This window comes from Heterodontus francisci, unplaced genomic scaffold, assembly GCF_036365525.1.
Source record: "Heterodontus francisci isolate sHetFra1 unplaced genomic scaffold, sHetFra1.hap1 HAP1_SCAFFOLD_43, whole genome shotgun sequence".
In the NCBI taxonomy this organism is placed as follows: Eukaryota; Metazoa; Chordata; class Chondrichthyes; order Heterodontiformes; family Heterodontidae; genus Heterodontus; species Heterodontus francisci.
The window spans coordinates 15,552,980-15,577,491 of record NW_027141852.1 but is presented as its reverse complement, the minus strand read 5'-3'; the positions used below and the strand labels follow the sequence as shown (position 1 = coordinate 15,577,491).

The 24,512-nt window shown below is 48.5% G+C and overlaps 1 protein-coding gene across 1 annotated transcript in view; it reads left to right on the top strand.

The window, feature by feature from the left end:
- Positions 1 to 2,348: 2,348 nt before the first annotated feature.
- Positions 2,349 to 24,512, top strand: part of LOC137364982 (oocyte zinc finger protein XlCOF7.1-like) — a gene marked incomplete at its 5' end in the record, with an annotated part of 660,565 nt that continues 638,401 nt past the window's right edge. Inside the window, one exon of the mRNA XM_068027855.1 lies at positions 2,349 to 3,332. Coding sequence (XP_067883956.1) covers positions 2,349 to 3,332 — 984 coding nt within the window. The remainder of the gene's footprint in view (positions 3,333 to 24,512) is intronic.

Below are 24,512 nucleotides of genomic sequence, written 5' to 3'. Positions count from 1 at the left end.
TTCAGGGGAGGAGAGGCAGGGGAAGCAGTGAGTGTAGAACTGAATCAAGCCAGAGTCAGCACCTTCAGGAGAGGAGAGAGAGGGGAAGCAGTGAGTGTGGAACTGAACCCAGCCAGAGTCAGCACATTCATGGGAGGAGTGGGAGGGGAACCAGTGAGTGTGGAACTGCACCCAGCCAGAGTTAGCACCTTCAGGGGTGGAGTGGGAGGGGAAGCAGTGAGTGTGGAACTGAACCCAGCCAGAGTTAGCACCTTCAGGGGAGGAGAGAGAGGGGAAGCAGTGAGTGTAGAACTGAATCAAGCCAGAGTCAGCACCTTCAGGAGAGGAGAGAGAGGGGAAGCAGTGAGTGTGGAACTGAACCCAGCCAGAGTCAGCACCTTCAGGGGAGGAGTGGGAGGGGAACCAGTGAGTGTGGAACTGAACCCAGCCAGAGTTAGCACCTTCAGGGGAGGAAAGAGAGGGGAAGCAGTGAATGTAGAACTGAACCCAGCCAGAGTCAGCACCTTCAGGGGAGGAAAGAGAGGGGAAGCAGTGAGTGTAGAACTGAACCCAGCCAGAGTCAGCACCTTCAGGGGAGGAGAGAGAGGGGAACCAGTGAGTGTAGAACTGAACCCAGCCAGAGTCAGCACCTTCAGGGGAGGAGTGGGAGGGGAAGCAGTGAGTGTGGAGCTGAACCCATCCAGAGTTAGCACCTTCAGGGGAGGAAAGAGAGGGGAAGCAGTGAGTGTAGAACTGAACCCAGCCAGTGTCAGCACCTTCTGGGGAGGAAAGAGAGGGGATCCAGTGAGTGTAGAACTGAACCCAGCCAGAGTCAGCACCTTCAGGGGAGGAAAGAGAGGGGAAGCAGTGAGTGTAGAACTGAACCCAGCCAGAGTCAGCACCTTCAGGGGAGGAGAAAGAGGGGAAGCAGTGAGTGTAGAACTGAATCAAGCCAGAGTCAGCACCTTCATGAGAGGAGAGAGAGGGGAAGCAGTGAGTGTGGAACTGAACTCAGCCAGAGGCAGCACCTTCAGGGAAGGAGTGGGAGGGGAACCAGTGAGTGTGGAACTGAACCCAGCCAGAGTTAGCACCTTCAGGGGAGGAAAGAGAGGGGAATCAGTGAGTGTAGAACTGAACCCAGCCAGAGTCAGCACCTTCAGGAGAGGAAAGAGAGGGGAAGCACTGAGTGTAGAACTGAACCCAGCCAGAGTCAGCACCTTCAGGGGAGGAGAGAGAGGGGAACCAGTGAGTGTAGAACTGAACCCAGCCAGAGTCAGCACCTTCAGGGGAGGAGTGGGAGGGGAAGCAGTGAGTGTGGAACTGAACCCAGCCAGAGTTCGCACCTTCAAGGGAGGAGAGAGAGGGGAACCAGTGAGTGTAGAACTGAACCCAGCCAGAGTCAGCACCTTCAGGGGAGGAAAGAGAGGGGAAGCAGTGAGTGTAGAGCTGAACCCAGCCAGAGTCAGCACCTTCAGGGGAGGAAAGAGATGGGAACCAGTGAGTGTAGAACTGGACCCAGCCAGAGTCAGTACCTTCAGGGGAGGAGTGGGAGGGGAAGCAGTGAGTGTGGAACTGAACCCAGCCAGAGTTAGCACCTTCAGGGGAGGAAAGAGAGGGGAAGCAGTGAGTGTGGAACTGAACCCAGCCAGAGTCAGCACCTTCAGGGGAGGAGAGAGAGGGGAAGCAGTGAGTGTAGAACTTTTTCAAGCCAGAGTTAGCACCTTCAGGGGAGGAGAGAGAGGGGAAGCAGTGAGTGTAGAACTGAATCAAGCCAGAGTCAGCACCTTCAGGGGAGGGAGAAAAGTCAACCAAAAGGAAAACTGTGGGAGATGGTGTGATGAGTTTGGATTTCAGCACAGGGAGGAGGGGGAGTGTGTGGGATGGGGATTTTCAGCTTTTGGAGAACAAGACAGGAAAGAATGTTCCATAGAAATTAGAACTGTCTGTTCTGAATATCTATCCTGCATTTACACTGATAACTTTTGTAAACTTCTTTTACAGGGTTTTAGAAGTAGAGGATTTGAGATAGAAAGATCAAACCAAGCATCACGCCGAGGATTGACGTCACTAGACTTATCAGAACCGGAATATCATCAGCCTTTGTATGTAGAAAGAAAAATATTCGTCTGTTCTGTCTGTTGGAAAAGATTTGAAACATCGGTTTCACTGGAAAGGCAATGAGACACATACCAGAGTGATATTGTTCCTGTACACTGACTATGGAAAGAACTTTAACCAATTACACAGCCTGAAAACACATCACAACATTCACAGTGGGGAGAAACTGTCCACGTGTTTGTGTGTGTGGACAAGGCTTCAACTGATTGTCCAACCTGGAGAGAGACATGGACACCCGCACCATGGAGAAACCATGGAAATGTGGGGACTGTGGGAAGGGATTCAGATCTCCATCCCAGCTGGAAATACATCGACGCAGTCACACTGGGGAGAAGCCTTTCACCTGCTCAGTGTGTGGGAAGGGATTCACTCACTCATCACCCCTGCGAAGTCACACTCTGGAACAACCTTTCACCTGTTCCGTGTGTCAGAAAGGATTTACAACTGCCTCCTATCTATTCTCACACCAGCGAGTTCACACTGGGGAGAAGCCATTCACTTGCTCCGTCTGTCAGAAAGGATTCAAAACTTCATCAAACCTTTTGACACACCAGCGAGTTCACACTGGGGAGAGGCCATTTATCTGCTCCGTGTGTGGGAAGGGATTCACTCAGACATCCCAGCTCACTGAACATCAACTTGTTCACACTGAGGAGAGACCTTTTAAATGTCCTGACTGTGGGAAGAGTTTTAAAAGATCAAGGTATCTGCTAAACCACCAACGCACTCACACTGGGGAGAGGCCATTCCCCTGCACTGTGTGTGGGAAAGCATTTCCTCGGTTATTCAATCTGCAGCAACACCAACAAGTTCACACTGATGAGAGACCTTTTAAATGTCCTCACTGTGAGAAGTGCTTTAAAAGCAGCAATGATCTACTGCAGCACCAATACACTCACTCTGGGAAGAGGCCATTCACCTGTTCCGTGTGTGAGAAGACATTTAATCGCCCATCCAACTTGCTGAACCACCAGAGAATTCACACTGGGGAGAGACCATTCACCTGCTCCGTGTGTGGGAAGGGATTCAGTCAGTCATCCAACCTCACTGAACATCAACTTGTTCACACTGATCAGAGACCTTTTCAATGTCCTGACTGTGAGAAGAGCTTTAAAAGCAGTAATGATCTGCTGAAACACCGACGCACTCACTCTGGGGAGAGGCCGTTCCCCTGCTCCGTGTGTGGGAAGAGATTCACTCAGTCATCCAATCTGCTGCAACATCAGCGAGTTCACATGTGACTGTAATGGCTAGATTCTGCTGTTGTTGCTGCTATTAGTCACATTCAGTGACAAAGTTGGGTCTTACATTATAACCAGTGTAGTCCAGAGCAAAAGCGTCTTCTTAATGTTGAGATAAACGGGAGAAGAAACCGGGTAGCGGTGGCTAGGATGGGGGAGGTGCTGCACCATCACTTTAATGGTGCATCCTCCCTTCCCCGGGGTCCTCGCTGCACGTCCGCCGGGCCCAGCGGCTTTGATTGGGGTCCTGAGAGCCGCTGAGACTCGGTGCAGCGGAGGCCGCGCTCACCCCCGCTCAGCTCTGTTGTGATATTTAAAGTTCTCTTCTCTTTGGCCTCCTCATCTCGAGAGACAATGGGTAAGCGCCTGGAGGTGGTCAGTGGTGTGTGGAGCAGCGCCTGGAGGTGGTCAGTGGTGTGTGGAGCAGCGCCTGGAGGTGGTCAGTGGTGTGTGGAGCAGCGCCTGGAGGTGGTCAGTGGTGTGTGGAGCAGCGCCTGGAGGTGGTCAGTGGTGTGTGGAGCAGCGCCTGGAGGTGGTCAGTGGTGTGTGGAGCAGCGCCTGGAGGTGGTCAGTGGTGTGTGGAGCAGTGCCTGGAGTGGCAGGCTGTTCCACAGGTGCTGCAGAAAAATGTGTTTGTCGGGGCTGTTACACAGTTGGCTCTACCCTTGCGCTTTTGTCTTTTTTCCTGCCAACTGCTAAGTCTCTTCGACTCGCCACACTTTAGCCCCGCCTTGATGAATGCCCGCCAGCTCTGGCGAACGCTGGCAACTGACTCCCACGACTTGCGATCAATGTCACAGGACTTCATGTCGCATTTGCAGACGTCTTTGAAGTGGAGACATGGATGTCCGGTGGGTCTGGTACCAGTGGCGAGCTCGCTGTACAATGTGTCTTTGGGGATCCTGCCATCTTCCATGCGGCTCACATGGCCATGTGAGCCGCATGGAAGATATTTAAAGTAACTTTGATTAATTTACTACTCTTCCCCCACCATGCTCTGATTGAGAGACTTCAGTCTCCTGCTGAGCCTGTGACTGGCCACTGGTTATATTGGTTTTTCTGCTTCAGCCTATTCCTGCCAACTCCATGAGGTGTCCCGTGGAGCCCTTCTCACAGGAGCCCTCGGAGCAGGCTTTCAGCTGCTCTTTCAGGAACACCCTGACACAGATCCACACGGCCTGCGTCCGGGCTCGCCAGCTGGACCTGCTGGCCATGTGTACGTATTAGTCCCCGTCTGTGTAGTGGAGACTGGTCTCCAGTCACCTCGGCCATCCCTGCCATTGGACAAAGACAGTGCTTCGCTCGGACTGTGTGGTAGTCGGTGTGCAATGGCCACCCCAAGTTAAAAGAACCCACGCAAAGGCATCTACCACCCCCTCAAAATGGACTTGGGGATCTGGAATATCAGAATTGGATTATTGTGTCACCTAAGCATCCTGGAGGGGAAGATAGTCATCCTCGTTCCCGAGGAACTGCCTAAGACTAATCACATCCAGGACTGAAATATGTTTAATTGTCAGAGTTTAATTGTCCTCTTGTCAATAACTCCTACAAATGGGCTTGAGTTTCATATTTTGAGATCTGTTAAATCAATTAATGTTGTTTTAAACACACACTGTGTCAGGTCCTTAATTTCTCCAAGATAAGTGTTGACTAATTCATATCCTGCTACCGACTGTTCCCATTTTTGGGCCTTTTCTTCTTTCTAACTCTAGATTATTTCAGTTCTGATACTGTCAGTTATTCTCAGGAACAACACACGGCTCCCCATACCTTCCAGAATGCCTCTCCTAGCTTTGGTATTCAGGGAAGGCATCACAAACTCTTCCAGCGTTCCAGACGACTACATCTGCAGGAAGTGTACCCAGTTGCAGCTCCTCACAGACCGCATGGATCGGTTGGAGCAGCAACTGGAGGCACTTAAGAGCATGCAGGTGGCAGAAAGTGTCAAAGACAGGAGCTTTCGAGAAGTGGTTACACCCAAGGTGCAGGCAGATAGATGGGTGACTGCTAGAATGGGCAGGCAGTCAGTGCAGGAATTCCCTGAAACAATACGTAGATAGTCCAACTTGGGATAGGGCCGTACTGGAGCTGGTATTGGGGAATAAGCCCGGCCAGGTGGACATCAAGAGGTTCTTCATTCACAAAGGTGTTCAGAGGGTGAGAGAGAGACAGAGGGAAATGTCCCGACTCCAGAAAAGTATGCAAAATCTGCTCCAGTTGCAGTCAATGGGGGTCAAGGTCAAGGAGGACTTCCAAGAGGTGAAGAGCCAGCAGGCCACGCTCTTTGCCAGGGAGGCCTCCAAGATCATCTTCCGGTCCAGAGTCCGCTCCATCGAGCAGGATGAGACGTGCTCGCGTTACTTCTTCCAAAAGGTACACAGAGAGCTCTGTTATCAGCAGCCTGAAGGAAGAGGATGGCTCGGTAACATCTTCGCAGTCCGACATACTGAGGATCAGCAAATCCTTTTATGCTGGGCTGTATGACGCAAAGCCCACAGACAGCAGAGCCTCCCAGTCCTTCCTGTCATCTATCACATAGGTCTTAGATGACAGCAGGAGGGAGAGACTGGACAAGCCGCTAACTCTGGACGAGCTGACAAAGGCCGTCGAGTCCTTCGAGACGAGTAAAACTCCCGGAAGCGACGGCTTACCGGTCGAGTTGTACTCGGCCCTGTGGTACTGGGTCGGCCCGGACCTGCTGGAACTATACGAGAGTATGCTCCTGGCCGGCAGCATGTCAGAATCCATGAGGAAAGGCATCATCACCCTCATTTACAAGCGAAAGGGGGAGAGGGCAGAAATCAGAAATTGTCGGCCCATCTCACTGCTTAATGCTGACGAAAAAATTCTGTCCAAAGTCATAGCCAGTCGAGTCAAATCTGCTCTGGAGTTGGTGATTCACCCTGATCAGACCTGTACTGTACCCGGCAGGAAGATCTCTGACAGTCTCGCGCTACTCAGGGATACAATCGCCTATGTACGGGACAGGAGGGTGGACACCTGCCTCATCAGCCTGGACCAGGATAAGGCTTTTGACAGGATATCGCACACCTACATGATGGACGTGCTTTCCAAAATGGGGTTTGGGGAGGGAATCTGCAATTGGATCAAACTGCTCTACACAAACATCAGTAGCGCAGACTCAATCAGTGGGTGGGAATCGGAAAGTTTCCCGATCCAATCTGGAGTCAGACAGGGCTGTCCTCTCTCCCCGGTCTTATTTGTTTGCTGTATTGAACCATTTGCTGAGTCTATTAGGAAGGATGCGAGCACAAGAGGGGTGACAATCCCAGGCAGCGGAGGCACTCAGGTGAAAACCTCCCTGTACGTGGATGACGTCGCCGTCTTCTGCTCGGATCCGCTGTCCGTGCGCAGACTGATGAGCATCTGCGACCAGTTCGAACTGGCCTCGGGAGCCAAAGTTAACCACGGCAAGAGCGAGGCCATGTTCTTTGGGAACTTGGCTGACCAATCCTTTGTCCCCATCACCGTTAGGTCAGACTACCTGAAGGTGCTGGGGATATGGTTCCGAAGGGCCGGGGCGTGCACCAAAACCTGGGAGGAGCGAGAAGCCAAGGAACGATAAATGTTGGGCATGTGGGGGCAGCGATCTCTCTCCTTTGTAGGTAAGAACCTGGTCATCAGGTGCAAGGCACTCACGTTGTTGCTGTACGTGGTGCAGGCCTGGCCCATACCCCACTCCTGCGCTCTGGTGGTCAGCCGAGCCATTTTCCGCTTCATCTGGGGATCTAAAATGGACCGGGTCCGGAGGGACACGATGTTCAAATCTCTGGACAAGGGCGGGAAAAATGTACCCAACGTCGCCCTCATCCTGATGACCACCTTCGTGTGCGGCTGCATCAAGCTGTGTGTGGATCCCCAGTACGCAAACTCCAAGTGTCACTACGTGCTGAGGTTCTATCTGTCCCTGGTGTTGCGAAGGGTGGGCCTGGTCACATTGCCGCGGAACGCTCCATGCAGTTGGACCGTGCTGTATCACCTATCCTTCATGGAGCAGTTTCTGCGGGAAAACACCTTTGACCACCGGTCCATCAGGCAGTGGTCTGCACGGAATGTCCTCAAGGCCCTACGAGAAAAGGAGGCGGGGGAGCCTGTCGGATGGTTCCCCGAGCAGACTGTCAAAGTCATTTGGCAGATTGCCTCATCACCAGAACTTTCAAGCAAGCACCAAGATGTAGCTTGGCTGGTATTGAGAAGGGCCCTCCCTGTCAGATCCTTCCAGCACGCCCGAAGTCTCGCCCCCTCCGCGCAATGACCCCGTGTTGGCTGTGGTGGGGAAGAGATGGTTGCCCACCTCCTCCTGGAATGTGTCTTTGGAAAGCAGGTGTGGAAAGAGATGCAGTGCAAGGTTCATCCCAAGCAGCTCTGTCACACAGGAGTCTGTGCTCTCCGGGCTGTTCCCAGGGACGCACACCGAGACAAACATCAACTGCTGCTGGAGGACTATCAATTCGGTGAAAGACGCCCTTTGGTCTGCCCGAAACTTGCTGGTCTTCCAGCGCAAAGAGTTGTCCACCACCGAATGTTGCAGACTGGCACATTCCAAGGTCCAGGACTACGTGCTGAGGGACGCACTAAAGCTTGGGGCAGCCGCAGCAAAGGCTCAGTGGGGAAAGACCATAGTGTAAGGTCCCCCCACCAAGCTGAACTGACGGGCTGGATCCATGGGAAACCCCTCGAACTGTATCGGGAAAATTGTGTGTGCTGTAAATGTAAAAATGTATATGGCATGACAATGAAATGGAAGGGTTGTGAGGCAACTCATGATTGTATGGATGGAAACTGATCACCTTTGCACTGTTTGTATTTTTTGACTTGATACTGTTTTAAACTTTTTGGGAATGTAATTTTAACAGATTTTTATGAATAAAGTATATTTTGGAAATAAAAAAATAAGCCCGGCCAGGTGGTCGAAGCTTCAATATGGGAGCATTTCGGGAACAGTGACCCTAATTCCATAAGTTTTAAGGTACTTGTGAATAAGGATAAGAGTAGTCCTCGGGTGAAGGTGCTAAATTGGGGGAAGGCTAATTATAACAATATTAGGCAAAAACTGAAGAATTTAGATTGGGGGCGGCTGTTTGAGGGTAAATCAACATCTGACATGTGGGAGCCTTTCAAACGTCAGTTGATTAGAATCCAGGACCAGCATGTTCCTGTGAGGAAGAAGGATAAGTTTGGCAAGTTTCGGGAACCTTGGATAACGCGGGATATTGTGAGCCTCGTCAAAAAGGAAGCATTCGTAAGGCCTGGAAGGCTAGGAACAGACGAATCCCTTGAGGAATATAAAGACAGTAGCAAGGAGCCAGGAGGGCTAAAAGGGATTATGAGAAGTCATTGGCAAACAGGATTAAGGAAAATCCCAAGGCTTTTTATACATATATAAACAGCAAGAGGGTAACCAGGGAAAGGGTTGGCCTACTCAAGGACAGAGAAGGGAATCTATGTGTGGAGCCAGAGGAAATGGGCGAGGTACTAAATGAGTACTTTGCATCAGTATTCACCAAGGAGAAGGACTTGGTGGATGATGAGCCGAGGGAAGGGTGTGTAGATAGTCTCCGTCATCTCATTATCAAAAAAGAGGAGGTGTTTGGTGTCTTGCAAAGCTTTATGGTAGATAAGTCCCCAGGGCCTGATGGGATCTGCCCCAGAATACTGAGGGAGGCAAGGGAAGAAATTGCTGGGGCCTTGACAGAAATCTTTGCATCCTCATTGGCTACAGGTGAGGTCCCAGAGGACTGGAGAATAGCCTATGTTGTTCCTTTGTTTAAGAAGGGTAGCAAGGATAATCCAGGAAATTTTTGGCAGGTGAGCCTTACGTCAGTGGTAGGGAAATTATTAGAGAGGATTCTTCGGGACAGGATTTACTCCCATTTGGAAACAAATGGACTTATTAGCGAGAGGCAGCATAGTTTTGTGAAGGGCAGGTCGTGTCTCACTAATTTGATTGAGTTTTTTGAGGAAGTGATAAAGATGATTGATGAAGGAAGGTCAGTGGAAGTTATCTATATGGACTTCAGTAAAGCCTTTGACAAGGTCCCTCATGGCAGACTGATACAAAAGGTGAAGTCACATGGGATCAGAGGGGAGCTGGCAAGATGGATACAGAATTGGCTCGGTCATAGAAGACAGAGGGCAGCAGTGGAAGGGTGCTTTTCTGAATGGAGGGATGTGACTAGTGGTGTTCCGCAGGGATCAGTGCTGGGACCTTTGCAGTTTGTAGTATATATAAATAATTTGGAGGAAAATGTAGCTGGTCTGATCAGTAAGTTTGCAAATGACACAAAGGTTGGTGGAGTTGCGGATAGTGATGAGGATTGTCAGAGGATACGGCAGGATATAGATCGGTTGGAGTTTTGGGTGGAGAAATGGCAGATGGAGTTTAATCCGGACAAATGTGAGGTAATGCATTTTGGAAGGTCTAATGCAGGTGGGAGGTATACAGTAAATGGCAGAACCCTTAGGAGTATTGACAGGCAGAGAGATCTGGGTGTACAGGTCCACAGGTCACTGAAAGTGGCAATGCAGGTGGATAAGGTAGTCAAGAAGGCATACGGCATGCTTGCCTTAATCGGTTGGGGCATAGAGTATAAAAATTGACAAGTCATGCTGCAGGTGTACAGAACCTTAGTTCGGCCACACTTAGAATATTGCGTGCAATTCTGGTCGCCACACTACCAAAAGGACGTGGAGGCTTTGGAGAGGGTACAGGAGAGGTTTACCAGGATGTTGCCTGGTCTGGAGGGTATTAGCTATGAGGGGAGGTTGGATAAACTCGGATTGTTTTCACTGGAACGACGGAGGTGGAGGGGCGACATGATAAAGGTTTACAAAGTTATGAGCGGCATGGACAGAGTGGATAGTCAGAAGCTTTTTCCCAGAGTGGAAGAGTCAGTTACTTGGGGACACAGGTTTAAGGTGAGAGGGTCAAAGTTTAGAGAGGATGTGCAAGGCAAGTTCTTTACACAGAGGGTGGTGAGTGCCTGGAGCTTGTTGCCGGGGGAGGTGGTGGAAGCAGGTACCATAGAGTCGTTTAAGAGGCATCTTGACAAATACATGAATAGGATGGGAATAGAGGGATACGGACCCCGGAAGTGCAGAAGGTTTTAGTTTAGGCAGGTATCAAGATCGGCGCAGGCTTGGAGGGCCGAATGGCCTGTTCCTGTGCTGTACTGTTCTTTGTTCTTTGTTCTAACAGACCCGGGATCACTAAACACAAAACCCAGTCTGTTAATCACTTTTAGCGACTGGACTTTGTGTGTGTCCCACAACATCTCTCACACCTTCGATGTGTGAATAGAGCAAACCTGGTTCAAATTGAAATTATCCCAGTAAATGTACTTTACAGGAGCCTTTTGGTTAATGAAATTCAGTCGCTGAGACGCTTAAGGTGCCATCGTTATAAACCTGTCGTTAATTAGTTCAAATCATTTCATTCACATTAAAAATTAAATTGGGATTTATGCTGTGGAAACGTTTACATATCTGGATCAATCAGCTTTTCTGCCACTTGCAATTCAGCCTTTTCCTGACACTCGTAATCAGGAGATGGTGCTATCACAGAAAGGGAAGATCAATGGGGCTTTAAGTCAGCACCTGATTCACACCAGGATGAGTCTGATTTCCTTCCACTCTGATTAATGTTGTTCTTATCTACCATCATCTTCATGTACCCTGATTGTAAATGACTGGAATCATTGGTCCAATTGTCTTCTGTATGAGGTCACAGCCCTGGGCTCATGTGTGTTGTGTTGACCTTGGAGTGGCAGCTCAAAGGTATCTGAACAGGAGAATCAATGTCAGCGTAAGACAAAATGAGAGCAAGTGAGATAGAGACAGAGAGAGGGTGGGAGATAAACAGAGAGTGAAAGGTAGAGTGTGAGAGACAGACAGAGGGTAAGAGAGAGCGAGACAGAGGGGGAGATTCAGAGAGGGGGAGACACATACAGGGTGGGAGATAGACACAAACGGTGAGAGTGAAAGATAGAGACAGAGAGAGGGAGCAAGAGACTGACCACGAGAGACAGAGTGAATTTCAAAACTTGAGATTGATATATTTTTGTTCAGTTAGGTTATGAAAGGATGTGGAACCAACCTGGGTAAATGTAGTTGAAATACAGATCAGTCATGATGTTATTGAATGGTGGACCAGGCTGGAGGGACTGAATGGCCTCATTACGCTCATGTGTTCCTCTATTTTACAGATTCACTGAGACTGATGCCCTGAGGCTCTCCTTGCAATATCAGGACCTTCTCTTCGTGACAGTTATGGAGCAAGGATAATCAGGGTGGTCTAGACAGGACAACAACCTCCCCATCATAGACACCAGGTATCAAGTGATACATCTGGAGAGATGGCACTTTCCTCGGGACAGGATCAAAATGGTCCTCAAGTTAGTGTGAGATAGAGAAAAAATAATCAGAAAGATTACAGATAACTCACCAGAAGATTTTTTAATTTAAACTTTTGACATTTCACATGATGCGGATGATTTAGATCCCGAAGGACAGGTTGATCTATTTGGACATGCTGGTGTTTGAGGAAGAGTAGCAGGAACAGTGAATGTAAAGGAACGTGGGTGGATTGAAACAATGACTGAGGATCCGGACACTGGGAACAGACCATGGATTTCTAGGTACAGCTTCATGAATAAAATTGCTCATCGTTCACTAACTACCAATAATTCACTAACTCAGAAATGTCCCTTCAATAAATGTGCTGGTTAAAGTCACACATTAATTAATCAATTCACAGATTTCATCATCTCAAGTCAATGTTTAGAAATAGATGCATTAGAACTTGAAACACAGATTGTGGCAGTCGACCAAATGTCTGGATCCCCGTCAGTAGACAGAATGTCTGGAGCTCCATCCATAGACAGAATGGCTGGATCCCCCTCCCTAGACAGAATGTCTGGTCCTCTGTCCGTGGACAGAATGTCTGGATCTCCATCAGTAGACAGAATGTCCGGATCCCCGTAGGTGGACCAAATGTCTGGACCTCCATCCACAGGCAGAATATTTGGACCTCCATCTACAGACAGAATGTCTTAGCCTCCGTCCGTAGACAGAATCCTTACACTTCCGTCCACAGACAGAATGTCTGCTGGGCCTCTCTCTGATCTCTCAAAGCAGTTGTCCTGACACAAAGTGGGAGATGGTGAAACGTTCTCCCACTCCCTGCACCAGGGAAGTGTCTGGTCCAAGTACATTGAGACACATTTCAAACTATTATCGTCAGATCCAGGCTAGCATCAATTTACTTCACATTCTATCATTGTACAGACCCATTATCATTAAACAAAAGCCGACATCAGATCATGAACAGAGATTTATTCTCTGAAGGCAGCGTGAGTCTGGATCTGGGACAGGAAGTCACTGATGCTGAAGAATAATCCTGTAAATCAGTGGTTTTCAAACTGGGGTCTGTGAACCCCTGCCACTCCGTACAGATTTTCCAGGGGGTGTGTGGAGTAATGGGAATGGGATCCATTTCCAGCAAGACTTTGGGAAGTGATCACTGGGCCAGCACTGGGGCTGAGGCAGTTCTGGAAACAGACATGTAACCGGATTAGCAATGCCTTGGACTGACTGAGAATCTCGAGAGAGAAGACGGGAGACCCCAGACACACCAGGAATGGATTCACAGGACTGGGGCTGGGGGAGGTGAGGAAGGAGCCGCCACATCAGCCTTGTTCAGAGGCCTGGAATGATGATTACTCTCAGCTTCATTCACTGTGTACGGCAGCTGGATCCGGAATAAAGCCGCAGTCCCAGTTCCTGGCGGTGTCCTGATGGCAGGAATGCTGAACACCAGGCAGTGAGTCAGAGATATTCCAGTGCACACAGGCTGGGAAACAGCATAGGGGGAGAAAAATACCCTGAAACACTCAGCAACTGTGCAGTGAGTAGGCAGGTGGTGGAGGGTTACACCTGAAACTTACAACAGGAGCCACAAAGCCTAATCCCACTCCAGGAAGAGCAGGCAGGTGTCATGTGGTGAAGTATTTAACAGGCAGGTTGCTGAACCTGTCAAGTTATCTTTCAGCTGAAGGGAGGATAAAAGTTTTCACATCATCAATCACATCAATGTACACTATACTGGACAGTCCTGGTAAACTTTCCTGTAACTCCCTTTAACAGATCACTGATGCATTTTACATTCATAAATGTAAATGTGAAAGGAGGTTATAGTATAATTTAGATGGGGAGGGGTCCGTGATTACTAATCCATTTAAAAAGGGGTCCTTCAACCAAAACACTTTGAGAACCACTGCTGTCGATTTGATGTAACTCTATGTACTCAATGTAATGCGGGGTCAGTGGTGGAGTTCCACAGCAGGAGTGATCTCAGAGTAACTGTCGGGATTGTGCCTCCCGTGGATGTTGCAGATTGTGTATTTTTAGTTATCCTGGTGTCGAACACTCACAAATCAATAAAACAGGGAATTCCTGGAAACACGCTTCTTTATCCGAGGATCAAATATTTGTTGTATAATTGTACCAGCAGTTAACAGGCTTCTGTCAGCTCCTCTGTCTGCTATTTTAATGGCTTTAACCTGTTTCTTTGAAATGAATTTATTTAAAATGAGTTAATACCTGTCTTAAAATAGAACAGAGGCATTTAAAGGGAATGTGGATAAGCAGGATTGAGAAAGGAATAGAAGGATATGTTAATGGGATTAGAACAAGACGGATGGGAAGAGGCTGTGTGAGGCATTAACACTGACACAGACCAGTTGTGGTTGAATGGCCTGTTTCTGTGCTGTGAATCTATGTAAATCTATGTAAAAAGATTGGACTTGCAGGAAGAAGGCAGCCATATTTCCTGCCTGCCTTCAGGCCAATCAGTTTAACAGCATGTATTGGTTACTGTAGTGATATTGTGCTTACTGCCTTCTATATGTGGGTTCATCCATTACGGAAGGTACAGCAGGTATGCAGCCATAAGGCCCAACTTCAAATCCACAGACCAACAAGCTTACAGAATCACAGGTGCAATTTAGTCCAATCCTGCATATTGGAAACTACCTTTTCCATCCATCTATAAACAGGTGCTGCATGTTCATCACAAACTGATTTATTTTTATGCTTTACAACAGGACACACCCTGGTGTCAGGTTTCTATGGATACCAGGATCTAGAAAATTCATTCAGGCAGAACAGTTTGTTCTGGTACTGCCTTACACGGATGTTACATTTTCTAATAGCGTTGTTCTCTCCAACAAAACCCCACAACACTGCAAGTGAAGTGAAAAATTACAGCACTTTACAGTTGGGCCTTCTAATTTGACAGATGATCATTTCACACAAACATGTTGAACCCTCCACAAGTTACCCTGATATGGAAATAGGGAAAAGAAATGAGACCATTTTTTGTTGAAAAACTGTTTAAAGCAATGAAGTGATTTCAGAGAGCAGTAGCTTCAATTCGGTGAAAGACGCCCTTTGGTCTGCCCGAAACTTGCTGGTCTTCCAGCGAAAAGAGTTGTCCACCACCGAATGTTGCAGACTGGCACATTCCAAGTTCCAGGACGACGTGCTGAGGGATGCACTAAAGCTTGGGGCAGCCGCAGCAAAGGCTCAATGGGGAAAGACCTCAGTGTAAGGTCCCCCCACCAAGCTGAACTGAGGGGCTGGATCCATGGAAAACCCCTCGAACTGTATTGGGACAATTTTGTGTGCTGTAAATGTAAAAATGTATATGGCATGACAATGAAATGGAAAGGTTGTGAGGCAACTCATAATTGTATAGAAGGAAACTGATCACCTTTGCACTGTTTGTATTTTTTGACTTTTTGCTGGTTTAAACTGTTTGGGAATGTAATTTTTTGAGATTTTTATCAATAAAGTATATTTTGGAAAAAAAAGTAGCTTCTTGAAAGCAAGGTTGGTTACCAGAGACAAGTGGATCATTTGGTAATTAACTCAAAAGGTTTTACCTGCTTCACTTCTTACATCCTTTACCTAAACCAGCACTGACTGGAGTTCCAATTTGTCAGTTTCCAAAATCCCAATGCTCTCTCCGTGATGCTGCAAATCATATTAAATTATTCAGACTTCTCATGAATTAATTCAATAACCAACACAAGAATCATCGGTTTAAAATTCATTTCAGAGTCTTAGAGTCATTTATTTATGACACTGACGGAGGCCATTCGGTCCATTGAGTCCATACCAGCTCTCTATGGAGCAATGCAGTCAGTCCCACTCCCCGGCTCGATCCCTGTAACCTTGCAAGTCTATTTCTGTCAGGTGGCCATCCAACTTCCTCGTGAAGTCATTGATCATCTTCGCTTTCACCACGCTTGTGGGCAGCGAGTTCCAGGTCATTACTTCCCACTGTGTAAAAAAGTGCTTCCTCATATTTCCCCTGCCTCTTCTGCCCAAAACTTTCAATCTGTGTCCCCTAGCCCTTGTACCATTTGTTAATGGGAACAGGTTTTCCTTGTCTAACTTATCTACTGACTGTCATAACCTTGTACACTTCTATTAAATCTCCACCCAGCATTTCCAAGTTCCAACTGTAACTAAAATCCTCCAGCCCTGGAACCATTGTGGTAAATCTCCTCTGCACACTCTCAAGGACCCTCACATACTTCCTAAAGTGCAGTGACCAGAACTGCATGCAGTAATCCATTTGGCCCCTAACCAGAGCTATATAAAGGTTTAGCATACCTTCTCTGCTTTTGTACTCACTGCCTTTATTTATAAAGCCTAAGATCCCATATGCTTTACCAACCACTCTCTCAATATGTCCTGTCACCTTCAAAGATCTATGCACATGTACCCCCAGGTCCCTCTGACCCTGCACACTCTTTAGAACTGTGCCATTAGGTATACATTGCCTCTCCCAATTCCTTCTGTCAAAATGCATCAACTCATACATAACAGTATTAAATTCCATCTGTCACCTCTCTGCCCATTCTGCTGGCCTATCTATGTCCTGTTGCAAACAGTTCATATCATCCTCACTGTTTGCCTCACCTCCAAGTTTGGTGTAATCGGCAAATTTTGAGATTCTACTCTATATTCCAAGATCCACATATTTTATACATAGCAAGAAAAGCATTGATCCCAGCACATTCCCCAATCCAAAAAGCAACCATCTGCGACAACTCACTGTTTTCGGCCCTGAAGCCTATTTTCTTTCCATTTGGACACTGACCCTCCTATTCCATGAGCCTCAAGTTTGTTAACCAGCCTTTTATGTGGTGCCTTATCAAAGGCTTTCTTCAAATCCAATGGCGCAGTGGTTAGCACCGCAGCCTCACAGCTCCAGTGACCTGGGTTCAATTCTGGGTACTGCCTGTGCGGACTTTGCAAGTTCTCCCTGTGACCGCGTGGGTTTTCGCCGGGTGCCCTGGTTTCCTCCCACAGCCAAAGACTTGCAGGTTGATAGGTAAATTAGCCATTATAAATTGCCCCTAGTATAGGTAGGTGGTAGGGGAATTGAGGGAAGGTGGGGATGTGGTCGGAATATGGGATTAATGTAGGATTAGTGGAAATGGGTGGTTGATGGTTAGCACAGACTCGGTGGGCCAAAGGGCCTGTTTCAGTGCTGTATCTCTAAATAAAATAAATAAACAACATCCACTGCATTTCCTTCATCAACCTTCTCTGTTATTACATCAAAAAATTCAATTAGATTAGTCAAGCATGATCTGCCTTTTACAAATCCATGCTGGTTATCCTTAATTAACTCAAACCACTCTAAGTGTCCATTGATATTTTCCCTGATTATCATTTCTGAATCCTTATCCAACACTGATGTTAAATTAACGGGCATGGAGTTGCTTGGACTGTCCTTACACCCTTTCTTGAATCAGGGTGTTATTTGCCACTCTCCAATCCCCTTATCCAGGGAAGATTGGAGGATTATGGCAAGCCCTTCCTGGAGGGAGTCTGGAGCGGTGGTGGACCTCTGAGGAACCAACTACCGGCGAGCCTATCAAGTGAGACCCAGGCGCGGGGCCTTCAATTACCTGGAGGGGAGTTGGAGAGGCAGCGGATCCTGTGAGGAACCACAATTCAGGAAGGATGAGAAGGTCATTGTGAGGGTACAGAGGAGATTACGTTCAAGATTTACCAGTTTATAAGCAAATGCAGAGGCAAGGAAAGGTGCAGGGCAGATCAAATAATAGGAAGCTGTGTTTGGTTGGAAGGCAGGAGTGATTAAATGACAGAAGAGATGATGGTGCAAGGCAAAAGTGGGAGCAAACAACATTTAGAAGGCATAGATACCAGGAGTGAGACTTAAACCCAGGCAGACACATGTCTACTGGATTTTAAGTCCAACACCTTAACCACTCAGCCATCCTGATGCAGTAGCCAAATCCAACAAAATGAAATTTAATGTGATTCAGGTGCCATCTGGCCTTTTACAATCTACAATTATGACTCATCTCCCACGCTAAATTGGACCCTTCATGATCTTATAAACCTCAATCAGATCACCCCTCAGTCCAGGTTTCTCTCAGATGTGGGATCCCAACTCTTTTAGTCTAACTTGATAACGAAGAAGTCTTATACTGGGAATTAGGCTAACGTCTCTCCTCTGTACCCTTTCCAAGGCCTCAATATCACCCATCATGTGAGGAGACCAGGACTGGACACGATATTCCATGTGAGGCCTGACCAAGGTTTCATAAAAGGACAAATTCGGGACATCTCAGATACTGAAGGAGTCCGTGTCCAGAAGCAGCAAGACCTGGACAACATTCAGGCTTGGGCTGCGAAGTGGCAAGTAACATTCACAATACATAAGTACCAGGCAATGACCATCTCCAACAAGAGAGAATGTAACCAACTCCCTTTGACGTTCAACAGCATGACCATCGCTGAATCCCCCCACCATCAACATCCTGGGGGTTACCATTGACAGAAGCTTACTGGACCATCCATATAAATATTGTGGCACCAAGGGTAAATCAGAGGCTGGGAATTCTTGGAATTCTGCAATCAGTCACGCAGCTCTAGGCACTTGGTGAAAAGCTCATCAGGAGAGCTGGTGCAATGGACTGATCAGGTGTGCAGAAAAGTGGCAAATGGAGTTCAACTCGGAGAAGTGTGAAGTGATGCATTTGGGGAGGTCAAGCTGTCAAAGGAATACACTATTAGTGGGAGAATACTGAGAGCTGTAGAGGAAGTGAGGGACCTTGAAGTGAATGTCCACAAATCCCTGAAAGTAGCAGGACAGGTTGATAAGTTGGTTGAGAACGCTTATGGAATCATTTCCTTTATTAGCCGAGGTATAGAATATAAGAGCAGGGAGGTTATGCTGGAACTGGATGAATCTTTAGTTAAGCGCCAGCTTGACTTCTGTGTGCAGTTCTGGTCACCTCATTACAGAAAGGATGTAATTGCACTGAAGAGGATACAAAGGAGATTTACGAGGATGTTGCCAGGACTGGAAAAATGCAGCAATGAAGAAAAATTGGAAACCATAGAAACCATAGAAAAATTACGGCACAGGAGGAGGCCATTCAGCCCATTGTGTCCGTGCAGGCCGAAAAAAATCTAGCCGCCCAATCTAATCCCACCTTCCAAAACCTGGTCCATAGCCTTGCCGGTTACAGCACTTCAGGTGCATGTCCAGGTACCTTTTAAAAGAATTGAGGGTTTCTGCCGACACCACCATTCCTGGCAGTGAATTCCAGACACCCAGCACCCTCTGGGTGAAAAACTTTCTCCTCATGTCCCCTCTAATCCTTCTGCCAATCACCTTAAATCTGTGCCCCCTGGTAATTGACCTCTCCGCTAGGGGAAATAGGTCCTTCCTGTCTATTCTATCTGGGACCCTCATAATTTTTTACACCTCTATTAAGTCAACCCTCAGCCTCCTCTGTTCTAAGGAAAACAACCCTAGCCTATCCAATCTTTCCTCATAGCTACAACTTTTGAGTCCTGGCAACATTCTGGTAAATCTCCTCTGTACTCTCTCCAGTGCAATTATGTCCTTTCTGTAATGTGGTGACCAGAACTGTATGCAATTCTCCAACTGTGGCATAACCAGCATTTTATACAGTTCCAGCATTACATCCCTGCTTTTGAATTTTGATTGAAATTTGATTGAAATGTACAAAATTGTGAGGGGCCTGGATAGAGTGGATGGGAAGGGCTTATTTACCTTATCAGAGAGGTCAGTGACTAGGGGGTCATCGAATTAAAGTGATTAGTAGAATGATTAGAGGGGAGATGAGGAAACGTTTTTTCACCCAGAGGGTACGAGGACTCTGGAAATGAGTGCCTGCAAGGGTAGTTGAGGCAGAAACCCCCGACTCATTTAAAAGGTGTCTGGATGTGCACCTCGAGTGCCTGAACCTGCAGGGCTACGGACCAAATGTTGGACAATGGGATGAGGCTGGGTGACTCATTTTTTGACTGGTGCAGAGACGATGGACTAAGCAGCCTCTTTCTGTGCCGTCGACTTTCTATGATCTAATGACACACGATGGGCCGAATGGCCTGCTTCTGCACTGTAACAATTCTGTGATTCTTGACTCTCCAAAACTTGTCCATCTACAAGGCAGAAGTCAGGATGAGTGCAGCTCCAACAGCACTCTAGATGCTCAACATCATTCAGGACAAAGCAGCCCATTTGATTGTCACCCCATCCACCACCTCCATTCTCTCCCTCCATCACTGACACACGGTGGCAGCAGTGTGTACCATCTACAAGATGCAATGCTGCAACCCGCCAAGGCTCCTTTGACAGCACCTTCCAAACACAAGACCTCCACCACCTTGAAGGACAAGGGCTGCAGATTCATGGAAACACCACCATCTGCAAATTCCCCTCCAAGTCACCCACCATCTGATCTGCAAATATATCGCTGTTCATTCACTGATGTTGGGTCAAAATCCTGGATCTCTCTTCCTAACAGCTCTGTGGGTGTACCTACACCACATGGAGTGCAGCAATTCAAGAAGGCAGCTCACCGCCGCCTTGTCAAGGACAAATGGGGATGGGTAACAAATTCTGGCCTTCCCAGCGTCACTCACAACCCATGCAAGAATATGCCTCATCTTATACTCAATTGTCCTCTGAATGCAGCCCAACCCTCTATTTGCTCCAGCTATCACTTCACAGCATTGCTGCTGTAACTTTAGAGATCTGTGCACTAGAACATCCAGATCTCTGCTCAAAATTATTTTCTTTCTCCACCTGCTTTAATGTTTTTCCCTGAAGGGTGTATGAATGTTGAGCATTCGCCCTTGTCCACATGAATAACACTGCACTTACACAATTTAAACATCATTTACCAGTCATGAACCCAATCTCCCAACACATGAAGATCAGCCTGAAACAGTCGAGTATCGTCTACAGTCTGAACACTCGCACAGATCTTCAAATCATCTGTAAATTTACAGATGGTGCCCCCTACACCTACATCCAGATCATTAATAGAAATAGTAAAGAGCAACAGTCCCAACACCGATCCCTGTGGGACACCACTGGTAACTGGTCTCCAAACAGATCCAGATCCATCTGTAACTACCTTCTGCCTACGTCCTGCCAGTCAGTTCCCAATCCAGCTCAATATATTACCACTGATACCAGGGACTTTAATCTTGTAGAGAAGCCTCTTGTGTGGAACCTTATCAAAATCTTTTGGATGAGATCAGCTAATTGAACACAGGCCGGATATTCGGCCTAGTCCTGTCCTGCTCTGTGTGTGGGTCTCAGGACTACACAAGGTGAGATCAGTTCACTGAGCACAGGCCCTTCCTGCTCTATATGGTGCTCAGTACCTCATCAAATGAGAATAACTAACAAAGAACAAAGAAAATTACAGCACAGGAACAGGCCCTTCGGCCCTCCAAGCCTGCGCCGATCCAGATCCTCTATCTAAACATGTCGCCTATTTTCTAAGGGTCTGTATCTCTTTGCTTCCAGCCCATTCATGTATCTGTCTGGATACATCTTAAAAGACGCTATCGTGCCTGCGTCTACCACCTCCGCTGGCAACACACCACAGGCCATGGAGCCTCGGCCCATCCTCCCCTGATTGTGGTTCAGTGCCAACCAGGTCAGATCAGCTAATTCAGCACAGGCCGGAGATGGAAGCTGGACCTTTCCTGCTCTGGGGACTCCGTACCATACCAGGAGTGACGAAGTAAAATACCACACTCCGGGGATGGAGCCTGTGATTTCTCTGTTCTGTGTGGGGCTCTGTGCAACACCGTGTGAGATGAACTATCATCCCTCAGGCTGAGGAAGGAGCCTGGGCCCAGTCTGTTCTGTGTGGCTCCTACCACACTGGGTGGGATCAGTTAACTCAACACAGGCCATGAATACAACCAAGCCCTTTCCTGCTCCGTGTGGCTCAGTATCACACCAGGTGGCATCAGTTAACACAGCACAGACTGGGGCTGGAGCCTGGGCCTGTCCTGCTCTGTGGACTCAGTAACACAATCTGTGAGATGAACCTTTTTAGAAAGACTTTAGTGTATTTAACTCTGTCCAACACTGTGAGGCAGCTTTCTGTGTTTATAAAAAGTGTAATTTATTGACTGGTCTCTTGGATCAAACAGGGTAACAGACAGAGGTTTGTGTGCAGAGGGTTTGGGGGTGACCTCTAATTCCTAACCCTTTCTGGATTGTGAGGAATAAAGAATGAATGAGAGAGAGAGAATGTGGGAGAAGGGATGATGGAAGAATTTGTCCTTGAACCTGATTAAAAGTGGCTCAAACGCAAGATAATATTAAGATATCAAGAGCAGAACATTAACATAATCTGAGTTCCGCGATCTGGTCGGGTCCCATTCCCCTGAAGTGAGGAATGAACGGGTGAGGAAATTCCACCTGGAGTTATATTTGTCTCCAATGAAGATGAGTTCATAGTGAGGATGGAATAGCTCAGTTGGGAGAACACTAGATTGAAGAACCAGGATACAATCCCTGGTTTCATCAGTTTTAATTTGGTGACTCCTTCATTTTAAGTAGAGAGAATCAGAGGGGAGATTTTCCACTCTTGATCCCATGGGCTGAATTTTAAACTAACGGTGCGGCTCTCGGCAGAGGCACCGGAAGCAGGTGTCGTCACCACACGAGTGAAATGTGGCCGGCCGACCCCGATCACGGAGCAGCCGACCAATTAATGAAGGGGAGACGTGGGGCCCGTGGAATCAAGGACCAGAGGCAGGGAACGAGGTACCGATGGCACCGACATCTGACACAACGGCAGGTGCTGGCACCATATTAAAAGGGCTGCCAGCCCTGCATTCACTGCTGCCTGGTTTAAAGGAGTGTCTTCCTGAGAACCCTCTGCTGTCCCAGGACCCGTTCTGCTGCCTCTGCTGCCTGATGGGTAAGGAGCTGAACACGAACCTGCAGCGTCCATGACTGAAAGAAGACACCAGGTGGCCCCATGGTTTAGCGATGTCTCCCTGCATGTTCTCCTTCAGGCTGCAAGGGAAAGGCGGGAAATCCTCTTCCCCAGGGGCAGGAGGAGGAGGCCTGCCCACCTGGCCAAGCAAGGTTGGCTAGAGGTATTGGGGGAGGTCAGCAGCTGTGGGTTCACCCCCAGGACATGGACCCAGTGCAGCAAGTGGGTCAATGACCTGATCCGGGCTGCTCAGGTGAGAACTCTAAACACTTTGGACCCTTTGGACATTGCATGTGGCAGAGTGAGAGGGAGTGTTTGGTGGAAAGGGAGTGACCACCCAGTCATGTGTATTGGGGAAGGGCAGCAGGACATGCTGCCTGAGGCTTGGCTGCATTTCAGTGAGAGGCGCACGTCAGTCATTGCATAACCTCACACAGTCCCTCGAGAGGGGCCGCATGCAGGAGACTTATGTGTGTCCCCATCATGGACTGCTGGACTATCACCATCAGAGATGTTGGGCTTGTCCCCGCTGGGAGACTAATTTTGTTCATCATTGTGTCTGCAGGAGAAGACAGCCCACAATTGGAAAGAGCGTGTCAAGACTGGCGGTGGAGTGCCTTATCTCCAATGTCCTCATCCCGATGGAGGAGGAGGCCATGGAACTGGCTGGGCAGCAAGGCAGCTGCTCCATAGCTGATGGAGAGACAGGGAGACCTACCCAAGAGAGTGAGTGAGCATCTCCTGGGGCACAAGGGAGCATCTGCTGCAAAGGAGCCACACTGCTCATCTGTTCACCACTGCATCAATGGAGCTGCACAGTAGGGGTGGTTGGAATGTCCCGATGGGAAGACCCTAACCCTTCAATGTCCCTGTTTTCACATGCAGGCCCGGATGAATGACAAGAGCGAAGAGCTGGAGAGACTGGGGGACAGCCGGACACCTCTGAGGAGGAGGAGGGAGCCTCAGAGGGTGCACCGTCACATCATTCCCCCGCATCCTCCACCAGCACAGAAACTCTTACACGGTGGGTATCCGATCGCGGTTCGATTCGAGCTCACAAGCTGGTGAGCACATCACAGACAGGCGCGGGCAGCTGACGGAGGCTGTGACAGCCGAGGCCACTGACAGAGGGAGGACTGTGGGATGCCAGGCCCATGCTGAGTCCTAGGCTGATGACGTGCCTCTGGTGTCACCGGTAGCACTGGAAATGCTGCAGCTGCAGCGAGAGGTCAGGCAACATCTGGCAGAGATGCCAAAGGCTATGTGTACTCAAGCAAGGATGATGGAGGAGTCCATCCAGGCCTTGGGTGCTGCACTGTCTCTGATGGGGGTGTGTCTGGCTTCCTCCATTGAGAGATTGGTGACTGTCATGGAGAGCCAGATCCAGCCGACCAATCAGTGGTTGCCGGAGATGTTCGCAGACCTGCACTCCATCACTTCGTCCATGAGCTCGATCCAGTGGTGACAAGGTGAGAGGGGGGACGAGGCACCTGAACTCTCCACCAGGTCCACGTCCCTCTCAGGTCAGCAGGGAGGTACAAGTGTGTCTTATAAGGTGGAGGAGTAGCTGGCTGCTACATCTGGGGTCTCCTCTCTGGGTGCTCATGGTGTGGACAGTAGCTCCAAAGCCCCTCTGCCAGTGACACCAGTGATGCCAGCACCTCCATCATCCTCGATGACAGAGGGGGTCCCTGTACCTGTGCAGGAGGAACTCAGTGTGCCAGGGCCCTCCAGGCCTCAGGCAGTGAGAGGACAGCCGCCAATGTCATCCCAAGCCATGGGGCAGCAAGGTCAGCAGCCTGTCTCCACCTCAGCTGAC